Below are 20,129 nucleotides of genomic sequence, written 5' to 3'. Positions count from 1 at the left end.
TCAAAAATATGTCTTAGTGTTTAAAAACTAGGGTATGTCCCTTTAAAAGACCGATAAAACAAATACAAAGAATGTAGGCCAAAATTGTAACATACAACAGCAAATGTGCGACACCACTCCCCTGAAATGGCGATATTTGATTTCTAAACAATGATATATACTCTATTATCTTTTCATGAAATAATTTGTTTCAAAATGTACTCACCTTAATTTATTACATACAACAACGTTGACAAGATTTTGAGAAACGCAAACAAAATAAAGAAAGTACATTATACAATTTGAAGTTTATCGTAATTATATTAACCTGAAAACATAAATTCACGTCACATCATTCTACTAAAGTTTATTTATTAATATCAGCCTTTGTGCTGTGGACAGTTAAACGAGATATACGAAAATAAATTAATTCCAGATATAAACTAATAGCTTTTTTTATATATATATTCTCATGGCTTAGCCATGGAAAGGAAAAATAACATCTGTTATAGGCCTACTGCATGCAAAGATAATACACATATAACATTACATAGTATTTCACAGTATATTTGTTCAGCGCGTCTAAAACAGTCATGTGGGTAAGTTCACAAACTTGTTACAGAAACGACCATTGAGAATGGACTTTCTAAATTTAAGATAAACAGACAGACAGAGAGAGAGAGAGAGAGAGAGAGAGAGAGAGAGAGAGAGAGAGAGAGAGAGAGAGAGAGAGAGAGAGAGAGAGAGAGAGAGAGAGAGAGAGAGAGAAGGGAGAGAGAGAGAGAGAGAGACACAGACAGACAGACAGACAGAGACGAGAGAGAGAGAGAGAGAGAGAGAGAGAGAGAGAGAGAGAGAGAGAGAGAGAGAGAGAGAGAGAGAGAGACACACAGACAGACAGACAGACAGCGAGCGAGCGAGAGAGAGAGAGAGAGAGAGAGAGAGAGAGAGAGAGAGAGAGAGAGAGAGAGAGAGAGAGAGAGAGAGAGAGAGAGAGAGAGAGACATACAGACAGAGAGAAACACACACGTTAAACAAAAGAAACTTTAACGTACAAAGTTAATCTCGGCGTCATATTACTACAATATACGACTAAACACAAATTAATTTGTTTTATTTAACGAAACCACTAAAGGACATTGATTAATTACTCATCGGCTATTGGATGTCAAACATTTGGTAATTTTGACATATAGTCTTAGAAAGGAAACCCGCTACATTTTTCCAGTAGTAGCATAGCAAGGGATCTTTTATATGTACCATCCCATAGACAGGATAACATATACCACAGCCTTTGATATACCAGTTGTGTTACACTGGTTGCATCAAGAAATATCACATGGGCTCACAGACGAATATTTTGTCAGAGTTACAGAATTTTGTTTTTATATTTTTATTAGCATTTTGGTAGTATTTATGATAACGCTTAGAAATTGTGTACATAACCAGACAAACGTACCCATATAATAGGGAATTCAAATTTGTTATAATTTTAAGAGCAAAGTACAACGGTACCGACGATTTAGCTTGTCGTTATTGTGGCCCATGTTTGCGAGTCAAACTGTACCATAAGAACCTATAGCCAATAGCTAATATTAATTATTTTCAGTCTCCACGTTGCTGGTCTAGTTGTCATTTCAGAAGATACCAAAGCCCCCCCCCCCCACCCCACCCCCCTCCCCCCCCCACCCCAACACACACTGTTTATTTGCATCACACAAAATGGAAACGTCATATTTCAAGTAATCGTATGGTGCTTATAGTCATATCTCCAGGATATTGGTCACGCAACTTGAAATCTCTACAGTTATATTCTATAAAAGTGTATCAGAAATCAGTGTAATTTCAGGGGTTATTTCAATGTTCACCATTTTGTCTTAATTCATTCGCTTTCTATCAGTGATCTAGCCGTAATAGAGTGGGAGAGAATACTCAATCGCAAAGAAAAAGAAAACAAAGCCCAACCCAACAAAAAGAAAAAACAACAACCAAATAACAAAAACAAAGAAAAAACTGTGCACGTAGTTCGAACAATACTATAAATTATATTTGTACACATCTAATATATTAATCGACAAATTTATTTAGTTTCGCAACAATCTGTAACATTACAATTCTGCATTATTTTTTCAACATATACGTGCTCTAGTGGTGTCGTTAAATAAGACAAACTAACAAACTTTGTTTCAAAATGCAGTCTACATTTGGACTGATTTTGGCGGTTTCCATGTGGGCATGCGCAATGGGCTGGCTGACCCAGTACGACATGCCGTTCAACTTCACATGCCCGCCCGACCAGTTCTTGGCACACCTCATGAGTGAGTACAAGCATTACTACAACGACAGAGTTTGGGACTTCAAATGCAGGCATCCAGGAAATGACGTCACACTGACAAACTGTGAATGGTCGGGTATGTAATAAGCATAAACTAGACAGTGAAAAAGTTCGTAGAAATAAGTATTAAAAGCGATGGCAGATAAAACGTTTCTACATTACCTTTCAGTATAATCACCCTTGAACTCAATGCATTTGGCTCATTTATCCTTCAATCTACTGATGCCCATCAATTTCCCTCTTTCTGCAGCCTTCAAAATTCCATCGTCTTCAAAACCACCGATGGTAGCTTTCAAATTCGGGGTCAGAGCCCGTGCTTATAAAACTTTTAGAGTCCAGACTCGATCTCAAATGACGTCACACGCATACAATTTGTGTGGCGTTGTCATGACTCTATTAGTGTCTCAGACTTATCTATGTCGCAGAGTCAGGAAGGTTTGAAGTCAGGAAGGTTTGAACATTGATTCGTATGTAAACATATGTGTAGGTTTCACATTTGCAACTCTTACTTACCTAGTGGGTATTTGCATTATTTTAATGGTACATCAATGTCAAATTATTATTTTTCGATCTGCTGCTACCCCAAAACAACAGTCCACGGGACAGACACCAAATTTTAGTTATAGGTGAGAGTAAAGAACAACAAAGTTCGTTGTGTTTAACGACATCACTAGACCACATTTGTTAATTAATCATCGGCTATTGGATGTCAACCATTTGGTAATTCTGACATATAGTCATCAAAGGAAAGTTAAAGTTTGTTTTGTTTAACGACACCACCAGAGCACATTCATGTATTAATCATCCGCTATTGGATGTCAAACATTTGGTAATTTTGACGTAGTCTTACAAAGGAAACCCACTATATTTTTCCATTAGCAGCAAGGGATCTTTTATATGCACTATCCCACATACAGGAAAGCACATACCACAAGTTGTCGTGCACTGATTGGAACGAGAAAAATTCAAATCACTTGAATGGATTCACCGAGGTGTTTCGATCCTACGACGCAAGCACATCAGGCGAACACTCAACTGACTGAGCTAAATCCTGCCCCCAATAACAACGACGACGACGACGACATAAACAATTAACAGCAAAAAACAAAACAAAAAAACAACACATACAAACACCCATCTTCATAAAGTAATCCTCGTATTCAGCCTTGATACATGTCGTCAAGAAATCGTGCCAGAAAATGCTTAAATTTCATTGGATGCGATGAGATCTGATTGCAACGAATCGCAACGCTCCTTATAGATTCCCTTGTTATTGTAAACAAAGATGGCAGCGTCAGCGTCCGGCGGTTAATTTTTGATATTACTTTCAAGATCGTCACATGTTACCGATGCTGTGATTGGTCAGCGATGTCATCGTGTAAGGGACATAATCGGTGTTACAAATTTTCTTTCAATAGAGGGCGCTAGTAGTGGATATCAGTAATCTTGACTACATGTATCAAGGCTGAATACGAGGAACGAATATTAACCTTGATTTATGAAGATGACAAACACCACCACCACAATAGTAACAACATAACAAAACTCTCACGGCCACCCGCATTTATTTATAAAATGAAATTATATAACTTCCATGAAAGAAAAAAAAAAAAACACGAACAAAAATAAAGAAACAAAGAAAGACTGAAAAGAAAAAAGAAGAAGACAAAAAGCAGTAAATGAACTGCGTAAACAAAAACGTGTATATTATTAGTTGTTTTGTGAAGTATCTAAATAAGTAAAAGGTAATGTTTCGATTGGACACTTTCGTTCTGATATTGCAGGATACGTAAACGAATTTGACAGGCCGCTAATTTACCAATGTACCACCAGCGGAATAATCACGGGAATATCTAGCTACCACGAAAACTACTATGAAGACCGAAGATTCCGATTCCAGTGCTGTCAGGCATCAGGTACCAACACAAATTATAAACAGGGCTGAGCTAAAAAAAAAAAATCTGGACCTGGTATTCAGTTAGTCCAAGAATCCCCTAGCCCTGTCCTGTTTACATGTTGACCTAACACAAATTATAAATAGAACAGAGCTAAAAAAAACCTCTGGATTTAGTATTCAGTTAGCCCAAGAATTATCTAGCCCTGTCCTGTTTACACGTTGACCTTAACACAAATTATAAACAGGGCAGAGCTAGAAAACTCTGTATCTAATATTCAGTTAGTCCAAGAGTTATCTAGCCCTGTCCTGTTTACACGTTGACCTAACACAAATTATAAACAGGGCAGAGCTAGAAAAAACTGGATCTAGTATTCAGTTAGCCCAAGAGTCCCCTAGCCCTGTCCTGTTTACATGTTGACCTAACACAAATTATAAACAGGGCAGAGCTAGAAAACTCTGTATCTAATATTCAGTTAGTCCAAGAGTTATCTAGCCCTGTCCTATTTACACGTTGACCTAACACAAATTATAAACAGGGCAGAGCTAGAAAAAACTGGATCTAGTATTCAGTTAGCCCAAGAGTCCCCTAGCCCTGTCCTGTTTACATGTTGACCTAACACAAATTATAAACAGGGCAGAGCTAGAAAACTCTGTATCTAATATTCAGTTAGTCCAAGAGTTATCTAGCCCTGTCCTGTTTACACGTTGACCTAACACAAATTATAAACAGGGCAGAGCTAGAAAAAACTGGATCTAGTATTCAGTTAGCCCAAGAGTCCCCTAGCCCTGTCCTGTTTACATGTTGACCCTTATAAACAGGATAGAACTAGAAAACTCCGAGTCCACTAGCCCTGTCTTGAATGTCCTTTCCCACAAACAAGAGAGCCCATATTTTTTTCTTTTATTAAAACACATTTACCAAATTGCTAAATCTGAACAACAAAACCGTTATCAGTGATCAACACCGTATACAGAGTCCAATGGGCATTTGGCAAAATGGTGGTTGATTCTATGAATCTCCGTATAGTTCCTCGTCTATAGGATGACAGCCACTCCCGAGAAGAACCTTTACTGGACAAAACATCCCTCTTGCACCGCCGAAAAGAGGACAGCCATTCCCGAGGAGATCCTCTACTGAATATTGCATTCCTCTTGCACCGACACAAAGAGGACTGCCACTTCCAGACTAGTTTACTAAAACAAAACTAGCACAGAACAGAACAGAGCTCATTGGAATAAATATATTTGTGATAACATGCACATATCAATCACTGTCAAAACAGTGATGATATCAATAGTTCTCGAAAGATGAGCATATTCTTCCCCACAGGCACCACAGCTGTTACGTCCATCACTACATCTAAAACGATGAAAAACATTTTTTCAAAGAGTTTCACCAAAGAGATGAAGAGGCAAACACTGTTAGCATATTCCTGACTAGTCTATTGCCTTGGTGTCCTCCCGTGGGAATTTTTTTTCAAGAAAGCAAACGACCATCATAAATCGGTTTATTATACCTCACAGATAAAGAAATTTGTTGATGCCAATCTTGAATTTTGGGCAAGGCGTCATAATCACGTCATCAAATAAGGCGACCATTTTGAGTTTCTCAATGAATAATAAAACTCTTATTTTTGAGACAATCTTCACCAACAAGATGTTAAAATGATCAGACTAAAGAACTTAAATAGCCTGGGCTGAATCCACAAATCCCTGTGTTAGACTTACGCACGTGTATCTATTCTTAAACACAGCGTCTTAAAGAGACATTCCCGAGTTTGCTGCATTGTAACATGTTTCCGACTAATAATATATTTCTACGATTAAACTTACATATTAAATATATTTTCTGGTTTAGAATATCAGTGTCTGTATATTGAATGTGTTTTTGGTCGTCTTAATATTTGTAAGAAGCCCAAACTGGATTTTGTCTTCAAATAATTTCGTATGTACGAAAAAATATATTTTAGGAAATATAATGAAAATTAACATAGTACAAATATTAGAACGATCAGAAACACGTTTAATATACAGCCACTAACATTCTAAACAAGAAAATATATTTAATATGTAAGTTTTATCGCAGAAATATTTTATTAGTTAATAACATCTTAAAACATTGCAGCAAACTCAGGAATGTCCCTTTAAGAAAAACAGGGCCCACTTTCACAAAGCATTGTAAGCCTAGTTTTGCACGTAAACGTAAATCTACGACTAAAACACAATTCTTATTACTATCATAGTACAACAAATATAGTTTTAAGTACACATATTTCATTTTCTTTTGTCATTAAAATGCTCCATCTTCCATAATGATGTAATTTTCCGTGTGAAATAGATGCCAAACACGTGTAAACGTATGCCCGGTAAAACTGCTAAATCGCAGACGTAAACTTAAGATGTTTTGTGAAAGGTTCCAGGCTTCGTAATATCGGCCCCAAATGTCTACGTGTTTTTGTTTCAGGGTACTTGGTAACGAACTGCGATTTCACACCGTACGTGAATAACTTCGACGAACACATGGAGTATGTTGTAGAGGCGGGAAAAATAATGAGAGGAGCAGACGGCTACCACAACAATAACAAAGAGTAAGCATTTCACACATACCACAGAACAATTAAGCGATTTAGCCATTCAAGAGCTTTAAATATTTAACATGTTGTGTCAACTATGCCATTGAAGGAAGGAAGGAAATGTTTTATTTAACAACGCACTCAACACATTTTATTTACAGTTATATGGCGTCGGACATATGGTTAAGGACCACACAGATATCGAGGGAGGAAACCCGCTGTCGCCACTTCATGGGCTACTCTTTTCGATTAGCAGCAAGGGATCTTTTATATGCACCATCCCATAGACAGGATAGCACATACCACGGCCTTTGATGTACCAGTCGTGGTGCACTGGCTGGAGCGAGAAATAGCCCAATGGGCCCACCGACGGGGATCGATCCCAAACTGACTGCGCATCAAGCGAGCGCTTTACCACTGGGCTACGTCTCGCCCCACTATGCCATTGATTTAAGATATTAAAATATGTAACATGTTGCGTTGGGTACGCAACTAAAAACGAATAAGATCTATTCAGACATTCTAGAAATTCAAACATTTTGAGGCAGCTATGCCAGTGAATGAGAAATATAATGACTAAAAATATATCAAGAGTCTACGGAAATAGCCTTTGATGTCACATGTTTGGTAAGGTGATATATATTTATGGAATATTTATACCTAAGAAAGAATAATTTACTAACAACTTGCAGTGTCCTAATAGGCCATAATTTTAAATCAGTGTGTCATTGTGACCTTGACATACACGACTGTTATAATACTGTCTATCTGTTACGACATCATAGGTTATTCCCGTGGACCCTTCATATAATATTTAATATATTGTGAATACCTAAATGTCTTGCTTAAATTATAAATTTTGGCAAATTCAGTGTGTGGGCTTTTGTTTTGTTTTGTTTTATTTTGTATTTTTGTTTTGTTTTGTTTTGTTTTTTGTCAACCTGGGGCCTAATTCACAAAGTTCTCTTAGACAACAAAACATCCTCTTTGCAAGTCTTTTAGCATTGCACTGCGAGATCGCAAAGTTGCGAGAGTTTAGTGAATTAGGCCTCTGGTGTTTGTTGTTGCTGAAAATGCATTTTATACGAAATAGAAAATGTATGTGTCTCGAATATACGAATGTACCAACATAGTGTTTACTTTCTTTTCTTTTACAGGGACAGACGATGGAAGTTTGAAATATGTGAACTCGTGCCGCACTAAATCGAAACGAACTTTTTACTGTTGATGGTTGATTAAAAAGGTTAAAATGGTTGATTAAAAAGTATTTCACTAAAAGACAGAGATTTAACAATGGAGGCTGCACTGTGATTTACATGCTGAATAGCACCAATATAAGCTCTAAAACAAATAGTTCCAGAGGCATTTGACTAGTGGTTAGGCCATCTGACATAAGGCTGGTAGGTACTGGGTTCGCAGTCCGGTACCGGCTTCCACCCAGAGCGAGTTTTAACGACTCAGTGGGTAGGTGTAAGACCACTACACCCTATTCTCTCTCACTAACCACTAACAACTAATAACTAACCCAGTGTCCTGGACAGACAGCCCAGATAGCTGAGGTGGGTGTGCCCAGGACAGCGTACTTGAACCTTAATTGGATATAAGCACAAAAATTTGTTGAAATGAAATATACGAGTCGTGAGGCACGTCCCACTCTATAAATTGTGAACAGGAGGATAAGATCACGGAAGGAAGCTCCTAAACAAAATTAAAAATGAGTTGGTTTAATATTCAGTATTTTATTATGATAGACTTTTAAAGAGACATTCCTGAGTTTGCTGCAATGTTTAAAATGTTATCGACTAAAAGAGACTTTTTAACGATTGTAATTACATATCAAATATATTTTTCTGCATAAAATATTAGTGGCTCTATATTAAACATGTTTCTGGTCGTTATAATATTTGTACTAGGTTCATTTTCATTTTACTTCTTAAAATAAAAAATTTCGTACGTACGAAATTATTTGAAGACAAAATCCAGTTTGAGCTTCTTACAAATATTAAAACGGCCAGAAACACATTGAATATACAGACAGTGATATTCTAAACAAGAAAATATATTTAATATGTAAGTTTAATCGTAAAAATATTTTATTAGTCGGAAACATCTTACAATGCAGCAAAGTCGGGAATGTCCCTTTAATATTTAAAGTCATCTAAAGTCGACGAGAAAATTTAATGATATATTTGGTAACAAATGTTTTGAAATCTTTTAAATTCCACGCTGAATTAATTTTAAAGTTTTTAAAACACTTTGATTTATATGCACAATTTTAAAATATACTTCCCATAATATTTGTATTGTATTTTCCAAACAGCTCTTTACACTGTGTTTTTACATAATTGTATAAATAATATTTCCATATGCTTATCTTTTTATGACACAATAGCCGATGTGTATTTTTGTGTTGGGTTGTCGTTAAACCATTGATTGATTGATTGATTCATTCATTTAATATTGAACAAAAACACCACCTAATAACATATTTCTACGATTAAACTTACATATTAAATATATTTTCTTGTTTAGAATATCATTGTTTGTATATTCAATGTGTTTCTGGTCGTCTTAATATTTGTAAGAAGCCCAAACTGGATTTTGTCTTGAAATAATTTCGTACGTACGAAAAAATCTTTTTTAGGAAATAAAATGAAATTTAACCTAGTACAAATACTAGAACAATCAAAAACACGTTTAATATACAGCCACTAATATTTTATGAAGAAAAATATATTTGATATGAAATTACAGTCGTCAAACAGTCTCTGTTAGTCGATAACATCCTAAAAATTGCAGCAAACTCAGGAATGTCCCTTTAATTTCATCAAGAAAAAAATATGAATGTATTAAAATATTCGCTTTAATTTTGTTATTCAGTATACATATACGAAAACATCAAAGATTGTTATTTTATCATACCGTGTCCTTAGCTGAAGTGCATTTCATAGAACTCTTGCGTTGTTAGAAAACACTAATTAAAAAAAGTTAATATGTTTCAAAAGAAAACAACCAGTGAAGTAATTGAATAACTTTGTTGCAAATAGCTACTGTATTAGACTGTTATAAAGCCCACTTCACTCCGAGTTGGAACCTAATAGACCTACACTTATTTTCAGTCTAGGCGCTGTTTGTCAAATAGGCGTATAATACGTTGAAATCTGCATAAAGTAAAAAAAAACACAAGGAAAAAAGAAAGAAATGTTTTATTTAACGACGCACTCAACACATTTTATTTATGGTTATATGGCGTCAGACATATGGTTAAGGACCACACAGATTTGGAGAGGAAACCCGCTGTCGCCACTACATGGGCTACTCTTTCCGATTAGCAGCAAGGGATCTTTTATTTGCGCTTCCCACAGGCAGGATAGCACAAACCATGGTCTTTGTTGAACCAGTTATGGATCACTGGTCGGTGCAAGTGGTTTACACCTACCCATTGAGCCTTGCGGAGCACTCACTCAGGGTTTGGAGTCGGTATCTGGATTAAAAATCCCATGCCTCGACTGGGATCCTAACCCAGTACCTACTAGCCTGTAGACCGATGGCCTAACCACGACGCCACCGAGGCCGGTCAAAAAGAACACAAGGAAGACAACTGTTTGTTGTTGTTGTTTTTTATTCCTGTGGGATTTTAAAAATAATAAACAAAATATATTAATATAAAATACATTTAAAATACATTTATTGTGAGATAGATAGACAGTCAAATCTGTCTTAAGCGGTCACACAAGGGAGTATACAAAAATGGCCGCTTAAGACAGGTGGCCGCTGAGAACAGGTTGCCGCATATATAGTCTTTAAAACATTTCTTGTTGTTTCTTGTTTACCGTCTGTACTGCTAATCAACGGATGTGTGCTACACAGTTGACTGTAGGTCAACTTTTGACATGTCGTCTCCTTCAGAAATAATGCAAATGGAATGTATTAAATTAACCGTTCTCAACAAGATTGTTTTCTTTTTCCATTTAATTATTTAATTCCTACTTCATGCAGTGTATTGTCATAGTAAGTGGCCGCTTAATACAGGTATTTTAGCGATTTGGGATCCAATTTAGGGGGCCGCTGGCCGCGTTAGACAGGTGACCGCTTATTACAGGTGTATTTACATTATAAATCTTTTGGGGGAAAAGTGGCCGCTTTAGGCAGGTGACCGCTGAGTACAGGTGGCCGCTAAGACAGGTTTGACTGTATAATAAAAAGGGAAAAATTTATTCCAGTTTGGAACATAATATCACATCTGATGAATATACAAAGGAATTCGATGATGTATATATCAGGGCACAATTCGAACACATTCAGGAGCATTTTGATAGACTGTTATTGTCAAAACATTAACTACGCAATTCCGTTTAAAGGCATATTGTCACAGACCACTGACCTATTTAATGGTCTAACAAAGTATTACCTGAACAACAATAATTTGATTTGTCCCTAAATGTACTCTATTCAACCATCTTCATAACCACCATACTCCATTTATTAATGACATTTTGTAAAAATAATTGAATTATGGCAATGGTCCATAATTCAAAAACTAAAATTGCCGAGAGGGATGACATAGATTTCACTCTATCATGGTTCATTTACGGTGATGAGATAGCTAGATTTGGTTTCCAACAATTAATGTAATTTTTATTTATTATCCATTTTTAGAGAAATAAGGTCCTTAAATCCGTGACAGTATGCCTTTAATGAAAAGCAAACTTACAGCTTATATATAAGTATTACAACATAAATGTATGACTTGACTTGCAGCAATGACAGCTTCTTCTTTATTTCTTTCTTTCTTTATTTATTATTATTATTTTTTAAAGAAAACATTCACATAACAGTAAAAGTGTTGTAGAGACTAAAACCGATAACTGATTTTAAAGAAGTTTTATAATGGCCAAGTTCAGCCAGACCGATCTGAAAAACGTCCGCTTGACTGGTTTGCGCGCTTCACGGTAAACGAAATGGCCACGTCGGGAACCAATCAAGTAGTTCGCAAACGTCAGCAAAATGTTTGATGGCTCAACTTGGGAAATGAGTTTGATTCATTGTAGTAGTAGTATTAAAGATCCTGCGATTGCGCACACTCAGGTGAACAGATTATCTCAGGACAGTGTCCTCGCTTGCAGTTAATCTCACACCATGACGTCATGTCCGCGTTTCCGGTCCACAAGCCACGTGCTTGGCATAGGTTACTTGACGACATCATGTGATAATATTTATTTGATAGAGAATATACTTGTTTCAAACTGGATTCATCTTTTGCATGGCTTTGCATTAAAGTTTGCCGATTCTTTTGTTCTGTAGACTCGAACGGCGGATTAACGAGCACTGCTTTCCCTCCAGTGTGGTTTTCCCATGGTTTTTGGTGTGTTTCTTCAGTTTTGGACTCAAATGGAGGATTGGCCAGTTGGGGTCTTGTATGATGAGCTATTTGGTGTTTTGGACCAGACGTCGGCAAAATGGACACATCCGCACATCCGTAGAACTGTTCTTGAGGTCCGCAGCCGACACAGCAGTTTCCATCGACGCATCCCCACGAATTTCCTTTAAAATAGAGAGAAAACTAATAACAGAAACCGAAGAACATCTGGGGGAAGACAATAGCAATGTTTTAGAGGACTCACTCTTTATCAAAGGTTTTCTCGTTTTGTTTTCTTTACATACTTGTTTGACATCCAATAGCCGATGATTAATTAACAAATGTGCTCCAGTGGTGTCGTTAAACAAAACAAACGTCTTTACATAGTAGAACAAAAAGTAAATAAATGTTTTGTTCCTCATGTGTGAAATCAGAATTCCTAGCCCTTTCTCGGTTCCAACAGACTAATCTGATTAAAATTAGCTCTACTGGTCTACCAGTAGATGTAACAGCATTGCGTGGAGTCCCATGTCCAGGTGACATTTCATCTATTTTTTCATCTTGAAACGAATTTTATATAAAATTTTATATTGAAATTAGTTTTCGGCATACTTCGTAATTCAACCGAATCATTTCGTATATACCCTCGGCATAATCCCGAATGTTTTTAAATTCTTTTCAAATCACTGGCATGATTTTGTAAGTAAGGTTTTGATTCGTCGAATGAAATGTCAACTGGATATGAGCTCCAACGGGGTGCTGTTAGATCCACAGGTAATAGTAATTAACCAGTGGAGCTAATTTTAAATAGATTGCCAACAGACCTGAAGCCAATTTCACTAAACATCGTAAATTTACCTTTGCGACTGGCAGTTATACATGTTCTATGTTTACACGCATTTGGCATCTATTTCACACCAACCAAATTACATCATTACGGAGGATGAGGCATTGTAAGGACGAAAGAAAATGAAATGTGTATACATCAAACTATATTAGCTGTACTGTGTAGGTTTACTATGTTTTTTTTGGGTTTTTTTTAAATTGGTCCCTACACTAAACCGACGTCACTCTTACCAACAACTAGCCATTAGTCTCTTTCCCGAACAGTTAAAGTTTGTTTTGTTTAACGACACCACTAGAGCACATTTAACGACACGACTAGAGCACATTGAGTTAATAATCATCGGCTATTGGATGTCAAACATGTGGTAATTTTGACAGTCTTAGAGAGAAAACCCGCTACATTTTTCAACGAGTAGCAAGGGATCTTTTATATTCACCATCCCTCAGACAGGATAACACACGACCTTTGATATACCAGTCGTGATGCACTGGCTGAACGAGAAATAGCTCAATGGGCCCACCGACGAGGATCGATCCCAGACCGACCGCGCATCAAGCGAGCGCTTTACCACTGGGCTACGTCCCGCCCCTCTTTCCTGAACAGACGATTCAGGCAATGCGCATGAATGTTTATTGAATTAAACACAAAATTAATTGTTGACGCGCGAGAGTCAAAATCGACGCACGCGCTGACCAGAGATCAGAAATGTATTTTGTTTGGTCTTACCACACAGTCTACGCCTACCTTTCTTTTCAATGTATTTTTCTCATAAACAAGACAGTACGTGACACGGACTTTGATGTATCAGTCGTGGAGCAATGAAGGAAACATCGGGAAACCACGTGTCCATTAACGATTATCGATCCTATGATCTGTCGCACCTCGGGCAAACTCTCCGTCCACCAATCTGCATACATACTGACCCCTTATTGTATTTAATTTCATTTCAACTTATTTTCGTGCTTATATCCAATTAAGGTTCAAGCACGCTGTTCTTGACACACACCTCAGCTATCTGGGCTGTCTGCCCAAAAAAGTGAGTTAGTTATTTATTGTCAGTGGTTAGTGAAAGAAAAGAGGGTGTAGTCGTCTTACACCTACCCATTGAGTCGTTAACACTCGCTCTGGGTGTGAGCCGGTACCGGGCGGCGAACTCTATACCTACCAGCCTTATGTCCGATGACTTAACCACGGCACCACCGAGACCGGGCACCACCACCACCCCCACCCGATTTGATAGGGCTGCTGGTGCTCCCTTGCACCTGCCAGTGCAGGCGGTCCCTCCTCACCCCTCACCCCACCTTTCCTGTCATGGAAGGAGGAGCCGGCCAAGGCCGGCTCTTATGCCCACGTCAGGCGTGCGCTACAACAGCTTGTTCTGAATGTGCACGTAAAACCCTATGACCTGACCTGACCTGAGACCGGTCTCTTATTATAATTAAGTACTGACCTGCATTGTATTTCCACTGAATCAAGCACTGGCTGCACGTGACGTCAGAGGGTAGTTTGAGGTCAATTTTATAAAGTCCTCTTCGATATGTCTTCACGTAATATCTTGTCCGTCCGTCCGTCTGTTCCAACAGGTACTGATCCAGACACTTCTGTGTGACTGACTTTTCAGGGTCGTTATTGGGGCAGATCCGGAACTCGAAGTATCCTATAGCAACAAATATATACAAATAATATGCGACAGTGATCATTTGTGCAAATACTAGGGACGGGACGTAGCCCAGTGGTACAGCGCTCGCTCGATGCGCGGTCGGTGTGGGATCGATCCCCGTCAGTGGGCCCATTGGGCTATTTCTCGTTCCAGCCAGTGCACCACGACTGGTATATCAAAGGCCGTGGTATGTACTACCCTGTCTGTGGGGTGATACATATAAAAGACCCCTTGCTGCTAATCGAAAAGAGTAGCCCATGAAGTGGCGACAGCGGGTTTCCTCTCTCAATATCTGTGTGATCCTTAACCATATGTCTGACGCCATATAACCGTAAATAAAATGTGTTGAGTGCGTCGTTAAATAAAACATTTCTTTCTTTCTTTGTGCAAATACTATGACACATTCTTTAGCTTTTATTACACCAGTTTCATGTTGTACTCGTTGATCAGAGGATTGCCACTGTAAACTTTACCGGCTTCGGTGGCGTCGTGGTAGGCCATCGGTCTACAGGCTGGTAGGCACTGGGTTCGGATCCCAGTCGAGGCATGGGATTTGTAATCCAGATACCGACTCCAAACCCTGAGTGAGTGCCCCGCAAGGCTCAATGGGTAGGTGTAAACCACTTGCACCGACCAGTGATCCATAAATGGTTCAACAAAGGCCATGGTTTGTGCTATCCTGCCTGTGGGAAGCGCAAATAAAAGATCCCTTGCTGCTAATCGGAAGAGTAGCCCATGTAGTGGCGACAGCGGGTTTCCTCTCAAAATCTGTGTGGTTCTTAACGATATGTCTGAAGCCATATAACCGTAAATAAAATGTGTTGAGTGCGTCGTTAAATAAAACATTTCTTTCTTTCTGTAAACAACGCTTATATGTGTTTAAGAAAAGAAGGAAATGTTTTTATTTAACGACGCACTCAACACATTTCATTTACGGTTATATGGCATCGGACATATGGTTAAGGACCACACAGATATTGAAGGAGGAAACCCGCTGTCGCCACTCTTTTCGAATAGCAGCAAGGGATCTTTTTCATGCACCATCCCATATAGCACATACCACGGCCTTTGATGTACCAGTCGTGGTGCACTGGCTGGAGCGAGAAATAGCCCAATGGGCCCACTGACAGGAATCGACCCCAAACCGACTGCGCATCAAGCAAGCGCTTTATCACTAGGATACGTCTCGCCCCATGTGTTTAAGAATCCAAAGATCATATTAAATTGTAATGTTACAGGGAGTATCCTGAGTTTGAAGTAATTTTGAAAGGTTTTGGAAAAATAAAATATTTTTAATTATTGAAATTACAATTTATTTTAATTTTTCCTTGCTTAGAATACCAATATCCTTATAATAAATGCATTTATGGACATCGTAATATTTTGTAGTAGCCTATCTAAATATCGAATCTTGTCTAAAATAATTTCGTACTTACGGAATTTCAGGCCCGTAGCAGGGTGTGTGCGTGTGTGTGTGTGGGGGGGGGGGGTGTGGGTGGTGGTGGTGGGGGGGCCAGGAAGGCGCCCCCCCCCCAATAATTTTGGCTTTATTTTTGTTTGATAACCTTTACATCTCGACTGAATGTAAAAGTTGTAGCGAGACTAACGGATCGAGATTAATGGCGAGAGTTACAGTAACGGGCAAATAACCTTTGAATCATGCCCTCGGACCCCCCAAATACCTTCGGCGATCGTTCAATTGCCCCCCATAAAATAATGTCCACCATTCCAAATGTAATTTTCCATATAATGCTTAGGTAAGATAGTGTTTTTAGAAACAGGAAATAGTAAGATCTGTGTTTATTTTGTTGGACGCCGGGGGAGTGGCGGAACAAACGGAAGTCTTGCTTGAGCTGAAAACTCAGGATAGTCATTTTAAAATACCTCTATGATTGGCCGTAACATCGATGGTGACATTGATTATCTGCCCTTGTTTGTAATGGCGTACAATGGTTCCAGTGGCGTAAATTCCACCAGCCTCGTTTTCGCGTGCTCCATCCCAGGGGTCGCCACACACGCCGCATTTACCGTGGTTAACTTCCCACTGATGCTGTTGAAATAAAACAAAATGATGCTTAGTATAAATAAAATATTTAGAAAAAAAGAAGAAAAAAAAGAGAAATTTATAACATTCCCCAATAATTTTGATTCAAACATTCCCGAGTTTGCTGCATTGTAAGATGTTTCCGACTAATAAAATATTCCTACGAGTAAACTTACATATTAAATGTATTTCCTTTCTTAGAATATCAGTGTCTGTATATTCAATATGTTTCTGGTCGCCTTAATATTTGTAAGAAGCCTAAACTGGATTCTCTGTTCAAATAATTTCCTACGTACGAACCCCCCCCCCCCCCCCCAACATTTTTAAGAAATAAAATGGAATTTAACCTATTACAAATATTAGAACGACCAGAAACACGTTTAATATACAGCTACTAATATTTTATGCAGAAAAATATATTTGATATGTAATTACAATCGTTAAAAATTCTCTGTTAGTCGATAGCATCTTAAAAAGTGCAGCAAACTCAGGAATGTTCCTTTAAAATGTTTATTAACATTTTCATTTCATACTACTGAACATATTTTCTTCGATCTTGGGTCATGCATTTGTAATAAAAGTCATAACTGCTATTCTAGTGCAGGGCGTACATTAAGTCAATAGGCCTACTTTTCCTAGAATGAACCACACTTTCTATTGCTATTCTAGTTATTCATTTGAATGCATATTGTCAAATATAATACTACTGGAGAAAACTAAACACTATTAAGTAAACGAAAAGAAACTAATGATATAAAAGGTTACCCCCAACAACAACAAACACACACACACACACACACACACACACACACACACACGCACGCACACACACACACACACACACACACACACACACACACACACACACACACACACACACAAACCCAACCCAAAACAACCCTTAACACACACACCCACCCACCCCCCAAAAAAAAAAAAACACACCCAACAACAACAAACCCCCCATCCCCCCACAAAAAACAACAACCTCTAAACAATTTAAAAAAAGAAAAAGAAGAAGAAAAACAAAGCATAATCATACAGTTAATGCAATAAAGTTACATAACAGATCCAGTGTTTGTAAACAAATATATAAATGTGAAATGTATACACAAAATACTAATAACAATATCAACACTAGTCCTGTCTTTAAACAAAATCCTAAAAGCAGTGTTCAAAATACAGAAAGAAAGTCCACCACCACTATATATGGACATATAAATTAAAAAGATCTATACAGTCGGACCTCGTTATCTCGATCTCTGTAAACCCTTTATCCCAGGAAATCAGGAGATTGGGAAATGGTTCCATGGCATCATTGTCACCAAAAGGCTAGGTTCAACTCAATTCACCGTTATCTCAAATCTTGGGCCATTTTGTTCGTTCCCTTCAACATTGAGATAACAACGTTTGACTGCATAAATATAATTAATCCTTGAATAAATTGTGACATATAGACCAGAATTTTACAAACTTTTCATAATTGCAACAAGAGAATGCAACGTGTTTTGTTGCAGTATAATATAGACTCGGCTTCTTTTGTATCCATGTAATATCTGGGATAAAACCCTTTAAATGACTTTTAAATATTAACTGTTTAGTTATTAATGTAGTAGCATTAATAGGATCAGGGGTGAAACGTAGCCCAGTGGTACAGCGCTCGCTTAATGCGCGGTCGGTCTGGGATCAATCCCCGTCGATGGACCCATTGGGCTATTTCTCGTTCCAGCCAGTGCAACACGACTGATATATCAAAGGCCGTGGTATGTACTACCCTGTCTGTGGGACGGTGTATATAAAAGATCCCTTGCTGCTAATCACAAAGAGTAGCCCATGAAGTGGCGACAGCGGGTTTCCTCTCTCAATATCTGTGTGGTCCTTAACCATATGTCTGACGCCATATAACCGTAACTAAAATGTGCTGAGTGCGTCGTTAAATAAAACGTTTTATTTTTTTAATAGGATCATTTTTACTCGTCTTAAACCCCAAAATTATATTTTCTTTTGTAAAGTTCATTATTATACCAAGGTTTTTTTGGTTGCATCCAAAGCTTTAACTGTTCCCAAATGTGTCTGACGTGGTTACATTCCCAAAATAGGTGTATTAATGTTGATATTTCATGTTTACAGAAGGAGCAAAGAGGTGAATCAATATATCCTATGTTATGTAAAAACTTATTTGTAGGCAATATTCTATGAATAATCTTGTATTGAAACCATCTTAATTCTGTACTATTTGTGCAGCGAAAAGGTATTATATTTATCGTTTTCCAATCATCATCATCATATTTGAAATTTAATTCCCCCCCCCCCATTTTAAATTAAACGTATGTTTTTAAAATCTCAAATCCAATAAAATATTATAAAAGACTTGACTGCCTTTACAGTTTATCTTAAGATTCGAATTATTATAGGGAAGAATAGAATTTTGCAACTTTCTTTTATTTTAATTTTATTTTAAATGTATTGCAATACTGCTTCACTTCACTTAAAAGACCATGATATTTTAAAAAGTTAACATCAAGATTATAACTGCTTTTACATTGTGGGTATGTAAATAAATAAATAAACCACTGTCATCTAATAAATCATTTATACATCTAATTCACATCTTGTACCAACTGTCATAAAAACTGATTTGTTATTTTCTTTAATGATATCATTAAACCATATACATGTATATTGAGACTGGACATCATTTTTACAAACAATTTTTATTTTTACATTTTTAAGATAGATGCACAAAGATAAAAGAGTATCTCTCCAAACATTATTTTTTATTGTTGGTAAAAGATTTTCTTCTATATATTTTGAATCAAATGCTATAATATTTTGTAACACATTAACTTCACCAAGAATAAGAGATCTCCGCTTTGAATCTATACATACAAGCCTTTTGATCCAAACAATTGTTTTGTGCCATAATAAATGTTTGAATATTTGGTACTTTATTTCCTCCATCTCTAATAATATAATTCATTTGTATACGTTTAACTGTCAGGTTTTCACACACACACACACACACACACACACACACCAACCTCCCTCATCCCCCCCCCCAAAAAAAAAACAAAAACCCAACAATAAACCTCTAAACAAATACTATTTCATAATTAAGAACTCACACTATATCCCCCACAGAACATCTGATTGTCGTTGTAGTTGATGGGGGTGTTGTATCCGAACCGCCACATACTGGCGCGTGACGGCGGCTCTAGCAGACGTCCATGCCCGTCCCCACCACTGACACACGCAAAGAACAGCAAGGCGCCGAAAGCCAACATTTTACGTCGTCAAACAGATGTGAACGATCGGTCTGAAATATATCTAACGTTTACTGAGTCTGGACTTATCTATCTTTGTTTTGTAGTCGTATAAACCGGATCTTTTTATACTCTATCCTATTCCAAGCGTGGGATGGTTTTCCGATTCTTC

General features: G+C 37.6%; 2 protein-coding genes across 2 annotated transcripts; one reads left to right on the top strand and one right to left on the bottom strand.

Annotated features, from left to right (window-relative positions):
• The first annotated feature begins 562 nt into the window (after positions 1 to 562).
• On the top strand, positions 563 to 8,004 carry LOC121377392 (dermatopontin-like). Its single transcript, XM_041505377.1, has 5 exons — positions 563 to 578; positions 2,177 to 2,390; positions 4,099 to 4,230; positions 6,676 to 6,799; positions 7,942 to 8,004. The coding sequence occupies exons 1-5, from the start codon at positions 573 to 575 to the stop codon at positions 7,985 to 7,987; spliced, it is 522 nt and encodes a 173-aa protein (XP_041361311.1). The 5' UTR covers positions 563 to 572; the 3' UTR covers positions 7,988 to 8,004.
• Positions 8,005 to 10,805: 2,801 nt separating this feature from the next.
• LOC121387457 lies at positions 10,806 to 19,978 on the bottom strand. The gene is made up of 4 exons (XM_041518580.1): positions 19,820 to 19,978; positions 16,535 to 16,700; positions 14,441 to 14,647; positions 10,806 to 12,328 (listed from the first exon to the last, which is right to left on the bottom strand). The coding sequence occupies exons 1-4, from the start codon at positions 19,976 to 19,978 to the stop codon at positions 11,844 to 11,846; spliced, it is 1,017 nt and encodes a 338-aa protein (XP_041374514.1). The 3' UTR covers positions 10,806 to 11,843.
• Between the last annotated feature and the right edge of the window lie 151 nt (positions 19,979 to 20,129).

The sequence above is a fragment of the Gigantopelta aegis genome, chromosome 2 (genome assembly GCF_016097555.1).
Source record: "Gigantopelta aegis isolate Gae_Host chromosome 2, Gae_host_genome, whole genome shotgun sequence".
Taxonomy (NCBI): domain Eukaryota; kingdom Metazoa; phylum Mollusca; class Gastropoda; order Neomphalida; family Peltospiridae; genus Gigantopelta; species Gigantopelta aegis.
The sequence above is the reverse complement of the archived record's forward strand: the minus strand, read 5'-3'. Positions and strand labels throughout refer to the sequence as shown.

Bases quoted from the DNA above. Each gene is read 5' to 3' on its own strand.
- LOC121387457 (XM_041518580.1), bottom strand. From the start codon at position 19,978: ATGTTGGCTTTCGGCGCCTTGCTGTTCTTTGCGTGTGTCAGTGGTGGG. The intron at 14,648-16,534 runs GTATTTTAAAAT...TTGTTGCTATAG, and splicing joins TGTTACGGCCAATCATAGAG to GATACTTCGAGTTCCGGATC. The intron at 12,329-14,440 runs GTCAGTACTTAA...TCTATTTTAAAG, and splicing joins TCAGTGGAAATACAATGCAG to GAAATTCGTGGGGATGCGTC.
- LOC121377392 (XM_041505377.1), top strand. The intron at 2,391-4,098 runs GTATGTAATAAG...CTGATATTGCAG, and splicing joins GACAAACTGTGAATGGTCGG to GATACGTAAACGAATTTGAC. The intron at 4,231-6,675 runs GTACCAACACAA...TTTTTGTTTCAG, and splicing joins CCAGTGCTGTCAGGCATCAG to GGTACTTGGTAACGAACTGC.